Source organism: Pleurodeles waltl, chromosome 2_2 (assembly GCF_031143425.1).
Source record: "Pleurodeles waltl isolate 20211129_DDA chromosome 2_2, aPleWal1.hap1.20221129, whole genome shotgun sequence".
Classification (NCBI taxonomy): Eukaryota; Metazoa; Chordata; class Amphibia; order Caudata; family Salamandridae; genus Pleurodeles; species Pleurodeles waltl.
The window spans coordinates 587,379,737-587,400,427 of record NC_090439.1 but is presented as its reverse complement, the minus strand read 5'-3'; the positions used below and the strand labels follow the sequence as shown (position 1 = coordinate 587,400,427).

The window sequence follows — 20,691 nt, the reverse complement described above, 5'->3', positions numbered from 1 at the left end:
AGTGCTTGAGGATGAGGACAGCTGACTGAACTGTTATTCCCACAATAGGAAACAGGGCATATAATAAAAAAGCTCTGCGTGCCCCCATTTTGTCCGGGACGTAGTCACAGAGTGATCTGCCTGTCTCAAAACCGTGCTATGCTGTATTAGGCAGCACACTCTGAACCCCCTCAAGATTCTCTAAAGTGGGGAGCAAGGAGGCTCAACTACGCCATCTGTTGAGGAGGGAGCGGGGGCCTGCCGATTCTGACAGACCCTTCTGGTCTTTGGCCAGGCCCCCCTGCAGTTAATGCCGTCCAGGGGACCTCCATCGTACCTGGGCACTGTTCTTTATCTGGGTGCAAAATCTAATTTGCATTCGAATCTGGGATGCAACTTGGACACTTCTCCTAGTATTGTGCCCGCAAGCTTTTGCCATGTAAAAATTGGCACAATTTATAGAGGCGAAAAGCGCACATTTCGAGTTTGTGCACCATGGAACAGTACCAGGTTACCCTCCCGGGAGATAATGTGCTCTACAAATCTGCATAACGTAACATAGCTGGGGAAATCGCGTGCAATTAGCACTGAGTGCAACAGTCTGAAAATCGGAATGGTGCTCAAGTTATGCACTGGTAAATACTGAACCTGGCACTGTTGTTTTTTACTGGATTTGCAGATTGCATCTGGAATTGCACTAAGGTAAGAGCTCTAAGGTATTAGGCTTCCGGGATTTTCCATGTCCTTGCAGAGTGCGCTGGTGTGCAGAATTGTCCAGCACATTCGTGCTCCAGGTCTGGCGTCGCAGTTCCATGTGTAATACAAAAAATGCATTTTGTGAAATAAAACAGAGCCATCTCTTTGTTGTGTTTTGCTCCCACCACTGTTTTTTACATTAGCATTAGCTCCCATAATTTAAATTAAAATGCAGGCCCACCTCAGGAGTCAGCCTTCTGTGACATCTTACAATGAAATGCAGGCCCCGAAGCTGCTATATTTAGCTTGGACGGCTGTCGGGCACATCTTTTATTTTAGAGGAACCTCGAATGCAAGATTTACAAATGATGTCAACCTACGCCATCTTGCAAAGCCGTTTAACCACAGACTACAGCTCAGGGCTCTTTACAGTGTAATCGATGAAAGCGTATTTACTGTGAGGAGAAATATCCAGGCCTAGACAAGTCCAGCTCTTGATGTAATGGCGGTTGTTAATCACTTCTTATAACGCTCTCTGTTGTGTCTTTCCAGGCGGCAGCATATTTCTTTCCGTTCCTCAGACGCTGTACAACGTATTCATGTAAGTGTGTCTCAAGTGGTGTGTAAGCGGCCGTATGGCGTGACATTCACAGCCTGTAAAGGGTCCTCTCCGGTTAACAATTTTAAAGCACACGGAGGGGAACGGTCTTTTAATCACCTCATGTGTAGGCTGGAAGCAGTTCACTACTACACATTTATTACATGTAACTCTCACCCATGAGCGCGCGGATCTCTGCTCCCGCAAAACCCATTCAAGGGGTGGGAATTGAAGGCGTTTCTGGCTGTTCCCTGATGTGGTTACATGAGAAATTTCTGGACTTTCACAAAGCACTACAACCCCCCCCCCCCCTTCCAACCTGCACAGTGTTGTGGTTCACTCCAGCCCTGTGGTGTCCTAAGTCGTTTCCACGATGGGAAGGGAATGAATCATCCCAAGATTTGTTGAGAGTGTGGGGGGATGGGGTTTTTCCACTAGGAACATTATTATCCCGTAGGCTTAAAAAGGGGAAAAAAGTTGTGCATTTGCATTGGGAAAGCCCTCGCCCCTGGCAGCGTTCTCCACCTCAGTGAATGCAGCCCCAACAAGTACATCATGTATTTGCCAAAGCCCACCTTTCACCTTGATTAATTGAGGAATGTGTGAATTCTAAAAATGAGTAAACTACTATCAGATGTAGATTTAAAAAACGGAGTGCACTTTTACTACTGTTTTTTATGAGACCCCTTTATTTGTAATCAATTATTGATTTCTCTTATGTTCAATGTTTAAGGAACATTTTACGGTGCTTATATGTATCTTGACTGGTAAATATTTAGTTTTTCTGACAAACATGGCACTCACTAGCTCAGTATGGTCACTGGGACTCAGAATGAACAAAAGCAAAAAACAATAAAATGGCATCTTAAAAGAAGCACAAAAAGCCAATCCAGGAGAGACATGGGTTCAACATAAATCATCAATGAAGCAATAGCATTTGGAGACTTTGTATACAAAAAAGACACACAAGCGTTGTCAGAACGATGTCAGATAATCAAGGGCAAAATTATTAACCCACAAGAATGAGAATAGCAGAACGGGGAATACCACATAAAGGTATGTACATAAAGAAAAGTATGGATTAATTATTTTTAACTCCATGTCTACATATTGTAATTATATCCTCAAGGTAAGTAGATACGAAGATAATATTAGCAAACCTGCAGTTAGATATGTAAATGTATCTTGATGATGTAACAGTAGTTGATATTCTTCTGTTGGTATTCTTGTAAGTCGATATTAGAAACTCATGGGCATATTTATGAGAGCTTTGCGTCATGCTTGCACTACGCAACAGGGTACATGTGTGATGCAAACGTCAAAGTCAGATTTTTGAAGCCACGCAAAGCTACTGCGTGGCTTTAAATGGCTTCAAAAATCTGGAGTAAGGGAGAAATTCCATGGGCCCTGCATGTGTGTTCCCATGCAACTCCCATGGTTTTTGACGCATTCCCAGATTTACCGAACCTGGTAAACCTGGGAATGCGCAAAAAGCATACGTCTCTCCAGGAGAAGCGTAACGAGGAGAAACATCTTTATTTCTCCTTGTTACTTACTCTATGTGTGCTGCATTATTCTGCAGCACACATAGATAAGAGGAATATGTCTCTGATGATTATTTTTGTGCAGGAAAGTGCCCCTTCCTTCAGAAAATCTAACCTGCATGGAACGGAGGCAACCTGACACCATGGTGCAAGGGTGCCTGTGTTGGCGCTAGGCAGCCCATTGTGCACCATCAAGGTGACTTGCTGCGCTGTACTGCTAAACTTTTTGCTGTAAATATGGCCCTCAATATTTTTGTCGAACACTGCCACTGTTCAAATTTAAGGGTGCTACATACTGTATTGAATGATGTGAACATTTTTGGGAATGATTTTTTCTAGTTTCACTGGTTTTCCATAGCTTGAACAAAATAATTTTAGCAGCATACCTTGGACATCTGCCAACTAACTCCTGTTTCTCCACCATGGTTGCCTGACTCAATTCCCAAAATTAGAGGCTATCTAGTGGGAACAGATCGCCCTTTGAGAATAAGTTACCACATCACTTCAGGTGTTGGTAAATATTTGGGGGCATATTTATACTTGTTTTGCGCCAAGTTTGCGTAATTGTTTTTACGCAAATTAGGTGCAAAACTAACTCCATATTTATACTTTGGCGCTAGACCCATCTTATGGAGTTAAAGTCATTTTTTGGACGTGGAAACCTACTGTGCGTCAATGAGATGCAAATAGGCGTTCCCATGCAAAAAATGACTCTATGACTTTACCGCCATATTCATCCCCTGTGCTAAAATCATGCATGGGAGGGGTCAGAAAATGGTGAAAAGCTTGCTTTGAATCATTTATTAACACCTGGGTCAGGGCAGGCATTAGGGGACCTGTGGGCCTATTTTCATGGTGGAACACCATGGAATAAGCTCACAGGTGCCCTTCTCAGGCCCCAGGGACACCCCCATCCACACCAGAGGGATAGCGGAGGATGGGGGACCCCATCCCAGGTAAGTATAGGTAAGTACATGTGTAGGAAGTTGGCTCTGTATATACTATCTTAAATTGAGAGATAGTGTGCACAGAGTCCAAGGATTCCCCTTAGAGGTTGATAGTGGCAAAATTAGATAATACTAATGCTCTATTTGTGGTAGTGTGGTCAAGCAGTAGGCTTACCAGAGGGTTGTGTTAAGCATTTGTTGTACACACACAGGCAATACATGGGAACACACACTCACAGACTTAACTACAGACCAATACGTTTTTATATAGAAACATATTATTTTCTTACTTTATTTGAGAACCACAAGATTCAGAATTCAAGTAAGTACATAAATTGTAAGGTACTTGGCATAGGTAAATATGGAACTTTGAATTAAAACAGTAATGTACACAGTTTTGTCAAAAAGGGCAATAAGCTATTTTAAAACTGGACACTGCAAAAATCAACAGTTCCAGGGGGAGGTAAGTACAAGTTAGTATATCAGGTAAGTAAAGCACTTACAAGTTCAGTCTCTGGGGCATAGGCAGCCCACAGTTGGGGGTTCAAGGCAACCCCAAAGACTCAGAACCAGCAACACAGGGCCGGACAGGTGTATAGGTCAAAGTAGGGCCCAAATAACACTTTGGAGACTAGGAGTGCTCCGGTTCCAGTCTGCTAGCAGGTAAGTACCTGTGTCCTCGGGGAGCAGACCAGGGGGGTTTTGTAGAGCCCTGGGGGGTCACAAACAGGCACACAAAATACACCCTCTGCGGCACAGGGGTGGCCGGGTGCAGTCTTCAAAGTAGGTGTCGGGTTTTGGATAGAAATCAATAGAGGGACCCGGGGGTCACTCTGGTGATGAGGTAGGGCACAAGGGGGCTTCTCGGGCCAGCCACCGACAGGGCAATGATGAGGGCTGCCTGCTAGTCACTCCTGCACTGGTACTTGGTTTCTCTCAGGCCTGGGTGCTGCGGGTGCAGTGCTTCTTCCAGGCATCGGGTTCTTTGTTACCGGGCAGTCGCAATCAGGGGGTGCCTCTGGATTCTCTCTGCAGGCTTTGCCGTGGGGGTGCAGGAAGGTTGTCTCAGGGTGTCCACATCGTGGGCGTCGTTTGGGGATCATTGCTGCAGTGTTGGTTTTTTCTGGACACGAGCCGGGGGCGTTGGGTGCAGAGTGTTGAGGGCTCACACTTCCGGAGTGAGGCTAAAGTCCCTTTAAAGATGGTTTCTTTTTGGATGTTCAGACATAGCCACTGTCCTCGGGAGTTTCTTTGTCCTTTGGTTTGCAGGCCAGTCCTCTGAGTCGGCAGAGGTCGCTGGTCCCGCTGGATGCATCGCTGTTGCAGGTTCTTTGAGTCTGGAGACAGGCCGGTAAGGCTGGGGCCAAGTCAATTGTTGTCTCCTTCGTCTCTGCGGGGCTTTCAGGTCAGCAGTACCTCTTCTTGTTTCAGGTCAACAGGAATCTGTTTTCCTGGGTTCAGGGTCACCCCTAAATACTCAATTTAGGGTGTGTTTAGGGCAGGAGGGCAGTAGCCAATGGCTACTGTCCCTGGGGGTGGCTATACCCTCCTTGTGCCTCCTCCCTGTGGGGAGGGAGGCACATCCCTAATCCTATTGGGGGAAATCCTCCAAAGCAAGATGGAGGATGTTCTAAGGCAGGGGTCACCTCAGCTCAGGACACCTTAGGGGCTGTCCTGGTTGGAGGGTGACTCCTCCTTGTTTTCCTCATTATCTCCTCTGGAATTGCCACCAAACGTGGGAGCTGTGTCCGGGGGACGGGAATCTCCACTAGCTGGAGTGTCCTGGGGTGCTGTAACACCAGGCTTGAGCCTTTGAGGCTCACCGCCAGGTGTTACAGTTCCTGCAGGGGGAGGTGTGAAGCACCTCCACCCAGTACAGGCTTTGTTCCTGGTCACAGAGTGCACAAATGCACTCACCCCATGTGGCCAGAAACCTGTCGGGATGTGGCAGGCTGGCAGAAACTGGTCAGCCTAGCACTAGTAGTTGAACTGGTATACAGGGGGCATCTCTAAGATGCCCTCTGTGTGCATTTCTCAACAAATCCCACACTGGCATCAGTGTGGATTTATTGTGCTGAGAAGTTTGATACTAAATTTCCCAGTATTCAGTGTAGCCATTATGGAACTGTGGAGTTTGTGTTTGACCAACTCCCAGATCATATACTCTTTATGGCTACCCTGCACTTACAATGTCTAAGAATTGGCTTAGACATTGTAGGGGCATAGTTCTCATGCAGCTATGCCCTCACCTGTGGTATAGTGCACCCTGCCTTAGGGCTGTAAGGCCTGCTAGAGGGGTGACTTACCTATGCCACAGGCAGTGGGTTGTAGGCATGACACCCTGAGTGGAGTTCCATGTCGACTTAGTCTTTGTCTCCCCACCAGCACACACAAGCTGTGAGGCAGTGTGCATGTGCTGAGTGAGGGGTCCCCAGGGTGGCATAATACATGCTACAGCCCTTAGAGAACTTACCTGGCCACAGGGCCCTTGGTACCAGGGGCACCATTTACAAGGGACTTATCTGTGTGCCAGGGCTGTGTCAATTGTGGAGACAAAGGTACAGTTTAGGGAAAGAACACTGGTGCTGGGGCATGGTTAGCAGGGTCCCAGCACACTTTCAATTATAACTAGCATCAACAAAAGGCAAAATGTTAGGGGGTAACCATGCCAACAGTTGCATTTTCCTACAACAGGTAAGTATTTATTTTTTGAAGTGCCATTGGGGACCCTGAAATAGGCCCCCCTACATGGCACTGGGTGCAATGGCCATGCCCAGGGTGGCGGTGGTGGGCATGACTCCTGTCTTTTCTAAGATGGTCTCCGCAGGCCTCAAATTTCTCAAGCTGTCTTCAACCCAGCCACTTCAACTTTGGTTGTGGCCTCTACACTTGCACGGGGCTCGCGGGTGGTTTCTTCTGTGTTGGCAAAGACCCAAACACTGCCAACACTGGTTCACGATCCGAACCTGACACCGGTCTTTGACCCAGAACCGACATCTGCCCACTTCAGGCCATTTTGTACATGTTAGCTGGGCAATACTCAAATGCAGCCAAATGATTTGTAGGATGGTGCTCAAGGCAATAGTCACACCACCAAGTCTCTCTTGGACAAGTCTCTGACAATAATGACATTGTCGTGCCTCTTCAGGACAAGGCTTGGATAACAGCCATACTGCCAAAGCCTTTGTAGGACAGTGCTTGTATGAAGCAAGCCACTGAATAAAAGCATTTGTTGGCTCACACAGGGAAAGTAGGTGCGTCATCTATGGGCATCTGATTTGTAATCCAGTGGTGAGCAGCTATGATAGTAGCAGTGCACGGCATCACTAGAAGGCTTTTCTAAGAATGAAGATAGAGTGTGGTGCAAAGCTCTAGGCCAATTTGAGGAGAATTTGTGTAATCTGTTTTCAACTTATAGTGGGTATCAACACTTCTGAAGCACCCCCAGCCAGGAAGCACACAATACCTATTAAGACCCACTACTGCTACCATAATTGAATTTGTCCAGAGACTCGAACATGAAAAGGAGGTGTCTTTAACACCTGTCCCCTGGGCACAGTTTCACTGTACATCAAGTTGGCAGCAGGTACTTACTTAATGTTCTTGTCTTTAAAGGTGTTCTTCCTGATGGCAATCATTCAGCCCAGTGGTTGGGTGAATGAGGATGCTGTTTTGCAAACCTCTCTTCATTAGGATTTTCCCTAATTGACTGGTTCTGATTGTTCTGACTGGGCTTGTCCATGATCCTTCTTCTCCTGAAGCAGTTCTGCTACATACGCTTGGCGTGAGTAGGTCTGTGCTTGTGTTTGTGGTGAGTGGCCTATGTGAGGTATTCTGAATCCCTATTGCTTAAATTTCCTCCTCCAAGGAAGGATGTACAGCATTTCACCCCACTATGAGTTTTTGGATTCCCTATCATGAGGGATATGTCTGCGCCCTGGGCACAGGCTCATCGCTCTTCTCATACAGAGGTTTGTAAGCTGCCACATGGGCAGTTTCTTCCAAGCTTGTTTGTTAACATATTTTGAAAAATGGAGTATGAAGTTTCCAATCACTGTAATCCTTTAAATGGCAAGAATTTCAATCCGCAATTTTGTTTAAATGACCCAGTAGATACTCTGCCCTGACTAGTGAAACAGACAAAATTCACAAAAATAGCTTGGCTAAAGCAGCTAGGATTTCTGATCGCGTGCTTCCCAGATGGTTTATATATTTGGCTGCAATGGAATGGCCCATTCAAATAAGGACTGAACATCTTATGTGATTTCTTCTCAAAATTTGGACAGCAAAGGAACCTGCTAGAAGGTTTAGACAATTTATATGTACACCCAACTCTTCTGCTGACCACTTCCCTCCGGTTGAATATTCGCCACAGCCTGATGTACCTGCATCTGATTCTAGGAGAAGGTCTGGCATGGAGTTGAAAATAGTTCTTCCATTCCAAGCATTTAAATGATCAAGCCACCAAAAACCCTCTTCTTTGGTTTCTAAATCCAAAGGAATTAAATTTTAATAACTTAGGGCCATATGTACGAACACATTTTCCCATTGACACAGAATGGGAAAAAACCTTTGCTACATCTGGCCCTTAGCTCTTTGTGAAAATGTTTTTTTTCCAGCCTTTGCAGTGCTCTGTAATGGAGTGGTCCTGGAAATATGCTCAAATTGAATCGGTGAGAAAAGAGGCCTTACAATTCTGGCCAGATGCAGAAGGAAGATTTGAGAGAGAGTTAGAAAATGCAAGAGTTCTTTTCTTGTTGGCAAAACCTTTGAATCTGAAAGATAAAGTGTACAAGATAAGGTATTTACTGTGAAGCCTAGGAATTCTAATGATTTGACAGGTTGCAGAATTAATGTTTCTTCATTGATAACACATCCTAAAGTTTCTCAAAGGAAATAGTTATTTGTAGATGATTCAATGCTATTGTTTTGTTCTGAGATATGATCAAGATAACATCCAGATAAATTATAGTGCATATTCACTGGGATCTTAAATTGGACATGATTGGTTTCGAAAGCTTGGTGAAACAGGATGATGTTGAAGAAAGACCAAAAGGAAGAGATGTAAATGGGTAGGTTACATCTGACCAATTGAACTGAACATATTTTCTCTGTGAGGGATGAATGGGTATTGTTAGATAAGCATCTTTGTGACCTAAATGTGTCAACTAATCGTCTGGTTACAGACAGTCTCTTAAATGTTGAATGGTTTCTATTTTGAAGTGGCGGTAAAGAACAAAGGAGTTTAAATGTTTGAGGTTGATGACAGGTCGTAACTTTTTTTTATTTTTATTTTTGACTAAGAATAAATTGCTTATGAAACCTTGGGGGTTTGGAAATGTTTGTTCTATTGCTCCTTTGGTAAGAAGGTCCTGATTTGTTTTATAAATTTCATCAGATTCCCTGAAGCTGTTTGGAGAACCTAAGCGTCTGAGGAAAGAAGAGACCAACTGTTTTTTTGTGGATAGAAACCAGGTTTTACATATGATAAATATCCTCCTCTTGAGGGAAGAAATTGGGGTGTTCTGTCATATTGGAAACAGCCAGCAGAATGACTTCCTCATCTACTGGTCCTTGCAAGAACCTTTTGGCCAAAGATCTTCTTTAAAGATAATAGAAGACAAAAGAGAAAAGAAATTGAAGACTTGAGAAGAAGACGTAGATGCCCTGAACCCCACCAGTGTCTTTCCTATCAGACAGACTGCAGACTGAGAGGGTGGTCTACTTAATTACACATGGATTAACAGTCAGCCTATGGTCAAGGGAAGTGTAAGGGCGTTGGACCTACTGATGTATGCTGATTGATGCCAACACAAGTATAAGAGCGTTGGACCCGCTGATGTATGCAGATTGATGCTGACGACTGTACTGGAGGAATACCAGTGGTGAGTGAACCGGCAGCGTGTAAAGACGGACCAGCGGTGACATTGACCATTAGGGGGATTTAACCCCGCAATGTGGTGTGGCAGGTAAGTACCTTGGGGAGTGGAGGATGATTCACTCCAAAATTTGCACTGGTAAGAGTTGTGCAGGCGTTGTTAAGCACGAGACGGGTGAGCTGCAATGTTATTATTTTAATGCGATCTGTCCGTCACTTTGTTTCATAGGGATTAACAAGCTGGAGCAGTGCCTGGTTTGAGAGCTGAATCATTAGCAGCGCGTGGAGAAACCTGAAGTACATTGTTTTAAAGTTTAAGTCAGAGGCAATTATTGAGCTTCGAGGAAGAGCGTAGTTGTGAGTCTGTCACCACTATGGTTAAGACTTAATACCTGAATTTAGCCTCCATTTCATGACGGGTATTGAGGGCGCGAGCTTTCTGACGCTCAAGATTGTGCTGCTGTTCTTTAGGAGTACGGGGTCCATTGGCATTGGAATGTGAAGCACATTGGCATGGCAGGTGTGTGTATGGTGTGAGCATGAGGAAAGCATTACTAAGAGCTGAGCCGTGCCATTACCCTACTGTTCACTGCTGCCAAAGTTTTCAAGGATCGTGCACGGCATTCAGGGAGGCCATGATGCGAGGCAGTAGTGACAGACCAGGTAAATGAAGAACTAGAATGTGATCGGCAGTTCTGCATTGGTTTAACCACCAGAAAGTGGTGACGGGGTATGGAAAAAAAACTGGAATGGTGTTACATTCTTAAGCACACGTTACAGTCTTGAGAACAGACACAACAACAGGGTATTTACAGTGGTGAATTGTGGAATATTGGAGCTGCGTTGTTAGACGCAAGGTTGCTGCAGAGTGACATGCACTCACTGCGTATCTAACAGGACATAAGAGTATTTTTTAGCATTCTGGATCGCCCACAAGGTATTTGAGGTAAAGTGTAGAGTCGAGGAGTTTGTGTTGCGATAAGTTCATGTAAGGTGTCGCTCACCAGTGAGGAGGATTTAGAACTCACTGCTAGTGATTAGTCTTTTACGCTATGCTGAACTGTCTTTAATTCAATACAGTGTGGGAAGTTTACACAATGCCGTTCACATTTTGTGAAATGCCATGCTAGATCTGTTGTTTGTACAATTCTGAGAGGAACTATGGTTGCTTTCCTTATTTGTGGTATGCAATGAGTTCAAATGTTGCGTAGTGTGTAGCTTTGCGTGTGTGCTGTAGGGTGTGCAGCAATTTGGATGAGTGTGGGATGAAAGAAACCCATTGTTAATTTCTCAAGATGCCCTGTGTGTTGGGATAAGAGAGAGTTGAAAGAGACCCATTGAAAGAGTTGAAAGACACCCATTGTTAATTTTCCAAGATACCCTGTGTGCGGGTATGAGTGAGGGTTGAAAGAGACCCATTGCGAGGGATGAAAGATACCAATTGTTATTTTCACAAGATGCCCTGTGTGTTGGGATGAGTGTGGAGTGAAGTGGATGTACCCCTAAGCAGAAGGGGGGTTTGTTTGTTGCACCCTAATGTTGCTTTGGTCCTGCATGTGTTATGCAGTGTAACGTTGGTGTTGTGTGTTGTAGTATGAGTCCTTCTTAATGGTTTAAGGATTAGTGGGTGCGGTAAAGGGTGTTTGTCTCTCGTCCTGCCATGCATTTATCTGTCTTGTTAATCTAGTAGTGTAATCGTATTTTTCTTGCATGATGATGCATGTGTTCGAACATCTACATAACTCATTGATTGTTGTACTTTTCTTCTTACGTCCTGTTGTATTTTTATTTCTCAGAGGGGAAGAGATGTGTGTTATAACCTGATGTTGCTATAAGTCATCCTCTCCATAGAACTCAGTTCCCTGCTACTCAGCTAGGTGTGTGTGTGTGTGTGTGTGTGTGTGTGATGTAATGGAATGTTGATAGGTGCCTGTGCTGGTAAGATGTCAGTTGGAGTGTAGCTGGAGAGTGTGCTGAGCAGTAAGGATGCTGCTCCTGGTGGGGCATTTACCTATTTACCTGTAACCTAAGGGACTTCTTCTTAATAAATCTACATGTTTAACCTACGTGACTGGCTACCTGACTTCCTGTTTACAAAAGAGTTATTATCATGATAATAACACAGAACCTAACCAACACAGCAAAAATTCCCAAAGTTCTCAAAGAGCTCACGTAGTCCTGCAAACAGAGCAGAGAACTATCTGAGTCCAAAGCATGGGTCACTCATCCGGTACTCCAGAAATGGCCACAGTCAGGGAGAAGGTCAGAAGATGCCAATGCGTGGTGCGTTGAAGTTTTGCCTACTGTGCTGGCTCCGGTGGCAGGGACAGCAGTGGTGAAGGGAATGGCAGAGAGCCAGCCTCCCACCATACATCTGCTTAAGAACACCTGCGTCCTACTTTACTTAGAAACCTGCCATGCAAATGGCACAAGCCAAGGAGCAGTTAGATTAGGTGCTTTATAGCTGCCACCACGTTTACAGATTGGCAGTGTGGGGCCTTACCATGATTTCAAGGTGCGTATGAGTGATATTCCGCTGCCCAATGTGTAACTCAGCCAGTGCCACTTTATCACGGCTAAAACCAAGCAAAGACATTCATTAAAAGAGCAATGAACTGCTCTAAAAAATGGAAACTGACATAAAACCCATAAATGGAAGTTCACTAACCAAAGCGAGTGAATCTAATACAGAACCCCCACCAGCCTCTCAGTCTGAGGAAAGCCACTGCACTTTGACTCATTTAGTTAACTGGGTTTCTTCATTGTATGTTACACAGATGTTTGGTGTCCTCAGGAACCATTGGTTTCCAATCCCTCCGCTTCTGCTGCCTAGAGGCAGCTAAGGAGTAGACAGCCTCCTCCTCAACCCCCGGCCCTCACCTGGCGCCCCAGCCCAGACCCTTTGAACTTGTGAGTCTGACTGTATGCTTGAAACAATCTGTCACTGCCAGACAGTGCATAGCACTAAAAAACTAACATGTAGGCAAGTGTCTTTGCCGGCCTGCAGCCATGCTGGCTACACTGTTGAGAGGGCAGGCGGCGTATGTGGCTGTCACTGTCAGGCTGGGATGATTGTGCAGTGCTGCGCACCAAGGGGTCACATGTCAAGAAGAGGATTTGTGAGCCAATGATGAAAAGAAGTCAGGCACAGGCTGATGACAGTGGTATCCATAGTAACCACTGTCACCTGTCCTCGACCTAAGGCCAGGCTCTCTGGCAGGCTGCCTGAGGTACCTGGGCGTAGTGTCGCACTTGTGCGACAATGAGCTGAGGGCACTACCATTACTGTTTGGTTAGCGAGGGGTGCTTTGGGGATACCCCCATTGTAGTTCATGCTATGTTGTGACCTAGTGGTCACGTGGTGTGTGTAAATAAATAAATAAATGTAGGCGCGGCTGGTGGGTGTGAACAGAATGAGAAGGATGGAGCGAAGGGATAGTCTCGCCCGCCTGCCCAAGCCACTTGAAATCATTTAAAAAGAGTGGTGTAATTAATTGCAAGTTGCGCGTGAGCAAGAAACTTGCGACAATACAACACTGGCGATGAGGGTGGATATCTTACCTCCAGTGTTTACCTTGATGTGGTGGATGCGAGCAACAACACATGGCCTGCGGTGCTCGTGCTGCGTCTCATTCTCCTGCTCCGCACGTTCAATTGGAGCCCACCAGATTGGCACAGCAATATCAGCGGTGTGCCCTGGTCCTCAGCAGCTGCTCCACTGTGAGGCTCACTGGAGGCTCCAGTGTCCTCAGGAGAGAAGTGCTCCGTCTCCAACAGCCGGTGAGTCGGGGATGGCCACGCCCACTGCCTGCATGGAGAAAGACACAGGAAAGCCTCTTAAAGGCACAGCAACGCACTGAGGCCTCCAACGTATAAATACTCTCCACGAGCCCTGGAGATCTGTATAGATCCAACACAAGGCTGCTATCAGCACTTTCCACGCACGTAATATCTCACCAAAAAAAGGTGGGACATAAGAAAGCATATTGGAAGCCATGAATAAAGCATCCAAGACAATCTGTGTTACACACAGTGGAAACACCACTGAATCAGGAATACAAACTGAATAAGAGACCCTGCATCAGCACAATGAACACAATACCCCCATAGAGCCATTCATAGTGGAGGGCATTCCGTCAGCACAGGCATCCCGATGGAAAGACTGGGTAGAGAGGGTGATGCTCTTTTGTGAACCCATGAAAATTTAAAATGCACAAAAGAGAGCAATGACACTGCATTTAGGAGGGAAAGACATTCACTGCATATCTAAAACAATTGCTGAAGCAGAACCAAAGATGCACCTCAACCTCATTGCAGTCCTAAAGGCACATTTTGAACCCATGGCCAACACTGACTATGAAAGATTTGTATTCAGGCAAGCCAGACAACAACCAGAAGAGTCTATTGATGCCTTCTATATGAGACTCAAAGAGTTAGCGAACACATGTGATTTTCATAATAAGAATGAAGAGATTAGCGGACATATTATTCAAAGATGCACCTCATCTAAACTAAGAGAATGCATCCTGGAAGAATCAGGGCGTTCCTTGTCAGACATCCTGACCATGGGAAGAACAAAATAGCTGTTTAAAGTAAGAGCCTCCCACATGGAGGCAGCACTCCAGAACCCCAGCAAGGTCAAACCTGTTGCCGCAGTGACGCCTATTCCCATTAGACCAAAGTACTGGAAGATTATGCAGGTGCTGAGAACATGTGGTCGATGTATAGGACCATCCCATCCCATGTCCGACTGTCCAGCCTGAGGGAAAAAATGCACGGGATGTGGCGAACTCAACCATTACGCGAGGATGTGCAGGTTAAGAAGAAGCATCACAACCCAGAACAAAGTAAACACCACCCTTGAAGTCCACACCCAAGGCAGTGACATGGATGATGATGTGGGAGAAACTCAGACCGTACTCTCAGTGTTCACAGTTAGCACTGCTGCACAGAAGAGTGGAATATTGCCCAAATGCAAGGTACTAGTCGAGGGATGTCCGGTCCTCACTATGGTAGACACAGGGGCATCCACCAAAGTAATGTCAAAAGCCACGTATCAAAGCCTTCAGCCGCTACCTCCCCTGAAGCCAGCACTGGGCAAGGTGTTCGCATATGGGCAAGTCTGACCACTGACCTTGAAAGGGAAATTCCAGATGCAAATTCGACATGTGTCCAACGAAATAGAAGGACAGATATACGTGGCTGAAGAAGGCCAGCGCACACTCATAGGATGCCACACGTTCAAAGCTCTAGGCCTAGTGACCTTCACGTTTGGCATACATCTTGAATCCCTCGATGACATTCTAGAAGCCTTGCCACAGGTATTTGAAGATATTAGCTGTCTCGAAGGCAAGGAAATCAACCTCCACATAGACGGATCGATACAGCCGGTGGCCCTCCGACACCATCGGAAAGCTTTCTACTTGAGACCCCTAGTGGAACGAGAACTGGAGAAGCTCGAAGCTGCTGGGATAATCAAAAGAGTAGACGGTCGAACGCCGTGGGTCTCACAAATTGTGATAGCCAAAAAACCAAAACAGCCCAGAGAAGTCCGAATTTGTGTGGACATGAGACTACCCAACGCAGCAATACAGAGGGAGCAACAGGTCACTCTCACCATAGATGACCTAATCGGGGAGCTGGGTAAAGCTTGGTGGTTCTCAAAGCTTGACATACGATCAGGATATCATCAACTGGTCCTAGCTGAAGGATCTAGATATATTACCAACTTTTCGACCCACGTCAAACTTCGCTGCTATCAGAGGTTACATTTTGGCATCTCCAGTGCTGCAGAGGTGTTTCAAAACACCATCTGCGAACTATTAATGGACCTCCCTGCCGCTATCAACGTCGGTGACGATATTTTAATCTACGTGAAAACCATCCAAGTTCTTCAGCTACATCTTCTCAGCAGAAGGAGTTGCCCCCAACCATGAGAAAGTGGACGCCATCAAGAATGCTCCTCCACCCACTAGTGTTACAGAGGTTCGGAGTTTTTTAGGAATGGTAAACTGTTGTGGGAATTTCATCAAAGACCTCACCTCCTTAATGCAACCACTGAGAGACCTGACAAAAGCAGCAACCGCGTGGTCATGGGGGCTGGCGTAGGTGAGCGCATTTAAAGCAACCAAAGATGCGCTATCCACAGACACAACTCTGAGGTACTTTGGCCCCAAAAAAGACACTACCATAGCAGTTGATGCCAGCCCAACTGGGCTAGGGGCAGTACTGATTCAAAAAGTCAAGGCAGAGGAATGGGACCCAGTAGCTTACGCCAGTCGGTCTCTCACCGATACAGAGCAAAGGTATTCACAAATTGAACGAGAGGTATTGCCATTCACTGGGGGTGCAAACACTTTCACTTGTACGTTTATGGGCACCCATTTACCGTCACTACTGACCACAAGCCGCTCATTCCCCCATTCAATGGCACCGCCTCCAAGCCGCCGCCCCTTATAGAGAAATGGATGTTACAGCTGCAAGAATACAACTGCAAGATAGAATATCACCTGGGAACCAGTAATCCTGCAGATTATTTGTCAAGACATCTGAGACCCCCCACCCCTGCTGAAGCAGACGAGGCTCGAGAAACTGAGAAATAGGTGAGATGTGTGGTTGAAAGGTCCCAGCCTTTGCCCAATTGTCTCAAAACCATCATTCAGGCCACCAAAGAAGATGAGAACCTAAAAAGAGTGCCATAAGAACGGACCAGTGGCACAGTACCCTGAAACAATGGCATACCTTCACCCCAGAAGCCAGGAAAGCCATGGCGAGTCTCCACCATATCTGAAAAGAACTGAACGTCAGTGATGAGGGAGGCCTCCTTCGAGGACACCGACTAGTAATTCCTGCCAGCCTCACCGACAGAGCCGTACAGTTAGCTCATGCTGGTCATCAAGGCATGATAAAAACCAAGAGCAGGTTACGCACCAAAGTATGGTTCCCAGTGATGTATGAAAAGGTTGAAGCGCGGGTGCGGTCATGCTATTGGTGTCACATGACAGAAGAGCCGAATCCGCATGCCTTTATTGTAACCGAAAGTCGACCTCAAAAACCGTAGAGTTCGGCGAGTCTTGATTTCGGAAGTCTACCAGATGGCCGACACATGCTCATGATGATTGATTCACAGTACCCGGAAGTAGAGATAATCAAGTCACTGACTACGACAGAAGTCATCCCTAAAGTGGAAAAAGTATTGGCCACCCATGGTGTGATTAGAGAAATTCAGACTGACAATGGTCCTCCTTTTCAAGGAACAGAATTTGCAGAATATTTGAGTTCTCTTGGCATCAGGCATAGAAAGATCATGCCTCAATGGCTCCAAGCCAATGGAGAGGTGGAAACGTTTATGAGAACTCTCAACAAAGTGATACGAATTTCCTCTGCATGAAGAGAACCGCCAGAAATGGCAGTGTGCTCATTCCTTCGAGACTACCGCCAGACTCCACACTCCACCACCAGAGTCACCCCAAGCCACCTCTTCATGGGCCACGTGGTTGCTGATGTCATCCCTCACTACAAATCCTGGACACCCACACCTGGAAGTGAACTAAAGGAACATTACAAACGGAAGAACTCCAATGACAAAGCAAGTGTTCATCAACGAGCCCGCCACTCCAAACTACAAGTGGGAGATCATGTCCTCATCAAGGATCGGTTTCCAGGCAACAAGTTTCACCTACCTTTTGAGAGCAGCCCATGGGTTGTTACCAGGTGTCAAGGATCCCTAATAATTGCTTGCAGGGGGCAGAACAGATTGCTCATAATGTCTCTTGTTTCAAGCGATTCCAACCCCCTGCCCCGGCGACTAACCAGAGCTGCAAATATGAGTTGAGTGACCTTGTCCCAAAGTGACTTCAGACGATGGTAGGTCAGAAAACTCGGTGCCAAGAGCTAGTCTCACTGATCAAGGTGGTGAGTCATCAGAACAAGCTGGTGATGCTGTCACCAGTCCCAGTGAGGCTGCGTTACCAGCCAGTCGTGCCAGCCGTTCTCGAGATGGGTTGCGGAATAATCCTCCACTGTCCACTCGACTGTTATGACTGATCGATGTGGATTAGTGCTACTGTTTTGTGCACTAGAGTTTTGAGCAACTTCCAGTTTCATCTTAACATTTCTGTTTATGATTTTTTTGGGAGGGATGTAGTGAGTCACTCGTGAGGCAATGAGCTGCGGGCACTACCATTACTGTTTGGGTAGTGAGTGGTGCTTTGGGATACCTCTGTTGTAGTTTCTGCTATGTTGTGACCTAGTGGTCATGTGGTGTGTGTAAATAAATGTAGGCAAGGCCGTCGGGCGTGAACAGAACGAGAAGGACGGAGCAAAGGGATACTCTTGCCTGCCTGTCCAAGCCACTTGAAATCATTTAAAAAGTGTGGCGTAATTAATTGCAAGTCGCGTGCAAGCAAGAAACGTGCGACAATACAACACTGGTTGCTGCTGCAGACTGGCGCTGCTTATACTGACCTGCTGAGTGAGCACTGCACAAAGAGCCTTGACCAATGCTCAGAGGAGCTATTGTAATGCATGGTATGAACCAGATTTACTAATGTTTTGCACCAGTCTCGTGTTACTGATGCAAAGTTTTGTGGTCAGCATTTGTAGTGGAAAGTTATTCAAAGTAACTCAAAGCGCTATTATACATCAACATTGCATACCATGGATGGTGCATGGGCGTTCCATGCAACCACCACTAGATTTTGACTCAAACCCCCTTCTACTGACATTATGCCAAAACCTTATGCCTCCTTGAGGCAAGGTAGGACTGGGATGAAAAATGGGACCAGGCACCAAAATAAAAGTGCTCTCCCCCCCCATTAGAGAAGCAGATAGCTAAAAAAGTGGAATACCAGGGAAATCTCTCCCTTTCAAGCAACTCAGGACAGCAACTTTGGTTGCTGCGCTGCGAGTTAATATGTTTGCTGGAGCATTTCAATGCAGTGATGCAGGGACAAGCATTAAAATGATACAGGGGCAGACATTACATCCTCATAGTGTGGTACTTGTTAGGGCTAATACTTCCAAATATAAACCATTTCTTTCTGTCTGTCCACAACAAAGCATGTGATAGACAGGAAGAACACTGAATTCCCCTTAACACTTTTCAGGCACGTGGCACTCAAGGGTCAGGTGACGTTTACATGGAAACTGTAATCTAAATTCGGGGGGAGGTGGTGGTAAAGAAGGCATTGGACGGACAGGAAGGCAAGTGAAGTCCCCTTTCTTCTTTTCAGGAATTCTGAATACCAGAGTATGATCAGCCATAAAGGAAACAAGCATGAATAGGTAAAAGTATTTTCTTCAGCTTAGTGGAATCCTCTGCAACTGAGATACATTGAGAGAGAGAGAGAAAGAGAGAGAGAGAGAGGGAGAGAGAGAGCCTACATAGGCTGTGAATACAGCGAGGAGGTGGATATCATGATGCAATGTAAACTTTAACAACTGCACTACTATTCATTAAACACACTATTACCCTGGTGTGCGGTAATCATGTGTGATGACCTCTTACACCCATAATTCCATTACTCTGAGTCCATCCATTCATCCTTATTCCATATAATGCCCTTCTCGTGAATGGTGGTTGAATCTCCCAGAGAAAGGGTCTTAAGAACTTTTCAGATGTCTTCTGGATTGACGGTCCTTTTATGTGCTGGTTGAGATGTGTGGCAGGAGCTTGTTTTGTTTTAGAAAGAGACATATACTCGAAGGCTCACCTCATGTCTATGACTGGGACAAGGAAGAACGAGTAATGGAATTATTGGTAATTTAAACTTTTGGGAACAGTTTATGTAGTAGGCTTTGTGTGAGGTAGTCCTCAGCTGGCTTGTGCCTGGAACAATTACACGCTTGTGTATGCCGCTTATTATGTGGTATGGCTGCCAACCACACGTGTAGGCACGGCTGGGATGTGGCACTGCTTGCTGTAAGCAGAACTGAAGATTTGACAAAAAGCAGATATGGCCGCATAAGCCAACTCTGTGTTTACAAATCTTTACCTAATCGCCTTGTGATTTTTTCATCCCTCGCTTCTTCATTTAAGAACTTGCCAGGCAATTTTGTTTTTTTACAGAGACTTTTCAAAACTTTCTTGGCTGTGTCTGCAACAAGTAGGAGATCCATAGACCTTTCACAGCTGTGAATATCATTATAGTAAATCAAAAAATACGATTTTGGAAGCAACACAGGAGTCTGGAAATCAAATAGCAGTTCAGCATTATAAAGTTCCACTATTTCATTCTTCTTGAAACAAGTAGTTTCTGTGGAAGTGATGAACATGGAAACTGGCAGATATGCAGCAATGTTTCTATCAAACGGCACACGTTCTGCTACTTTTATTTGTTTAATATTTTTTGGTATTTTTCTAAAAGTTCATTCTTGCAGAAACCGGCCTGATGTTCAACATGCCAGTGAATGGTAATCCCTTCTATGCCATAAAAAGCTGAAAATAAAGAAAAGCATTTTATGCCCACTGCCCTTTTTCCTTCAAAATCAAAATGCATTAACCCAAATAGGGAGTGTGATTCAGTGGAAGAAGAAGCAGTTTAATTTCTGACAGACTTACGCTGGCCTGTTGGGTAAACAGGCAAAGCCTGGCGGGCTGACCCCAAAGGCCAGTGTTGGATAGTCTTGTGGGCACATCCGTGCTCTATTTCTGGGCCAAGTGGGCTAGCAGAAGCAAGCATTGCTTGGAGAGGCTACGGTCAGTGCATCTAGGTAAGTCGACCTGTGTGCAGATATGCAGAGGGTGATGCAAGCAAACGTACTGAGCCTAGGCCAGTTGATATGCATGAATAGGGATGCGCTCCATGTTGTGCAGGGTGCGCATTGCCACAAGTGGTACAGTCTTGTTTTGTGTGGTGGGAACCTTTGTTCCAGTCTTTATTTTTAGTGGCATATTTATACTCTGCCCCGGATTTGCGTAATTTTTTTTACACAAATCCAGTTCAAACTTAACTCCATATTTATATTTTGACGGTAGACCCGCCTAGCGTCAGTAATATGGAGTTAACGCCATTTTAAGGATGGGTGAAACCGCCTTACGTCAATGAG

At 45.6% G+C, this 20,691-nt stretch overlaps 1 protein-coding gene across 1 annotated transcript in view; it reads left to right on the top strand.

Moving 5' to 3' along the window:
* The window catches only part of LOC138276821 (ethanolaminephosphotransferase 1-like), a 355,017-nt gene that overhangs the window by 221,510 nt on the left and 112,816 nt on the right, over positions 1-20,691 (top strand). The window contains exon 7 of the mRNA XM_069219207.1: positions 1,228-1,276. Coding sequence (XP_069075308.1) covers positions 1,228-1,276 — 49 coding nt within the window. The remainder of the gene's footprint in view (positions 1-1,227; positions 1,277-20,691) is intronic.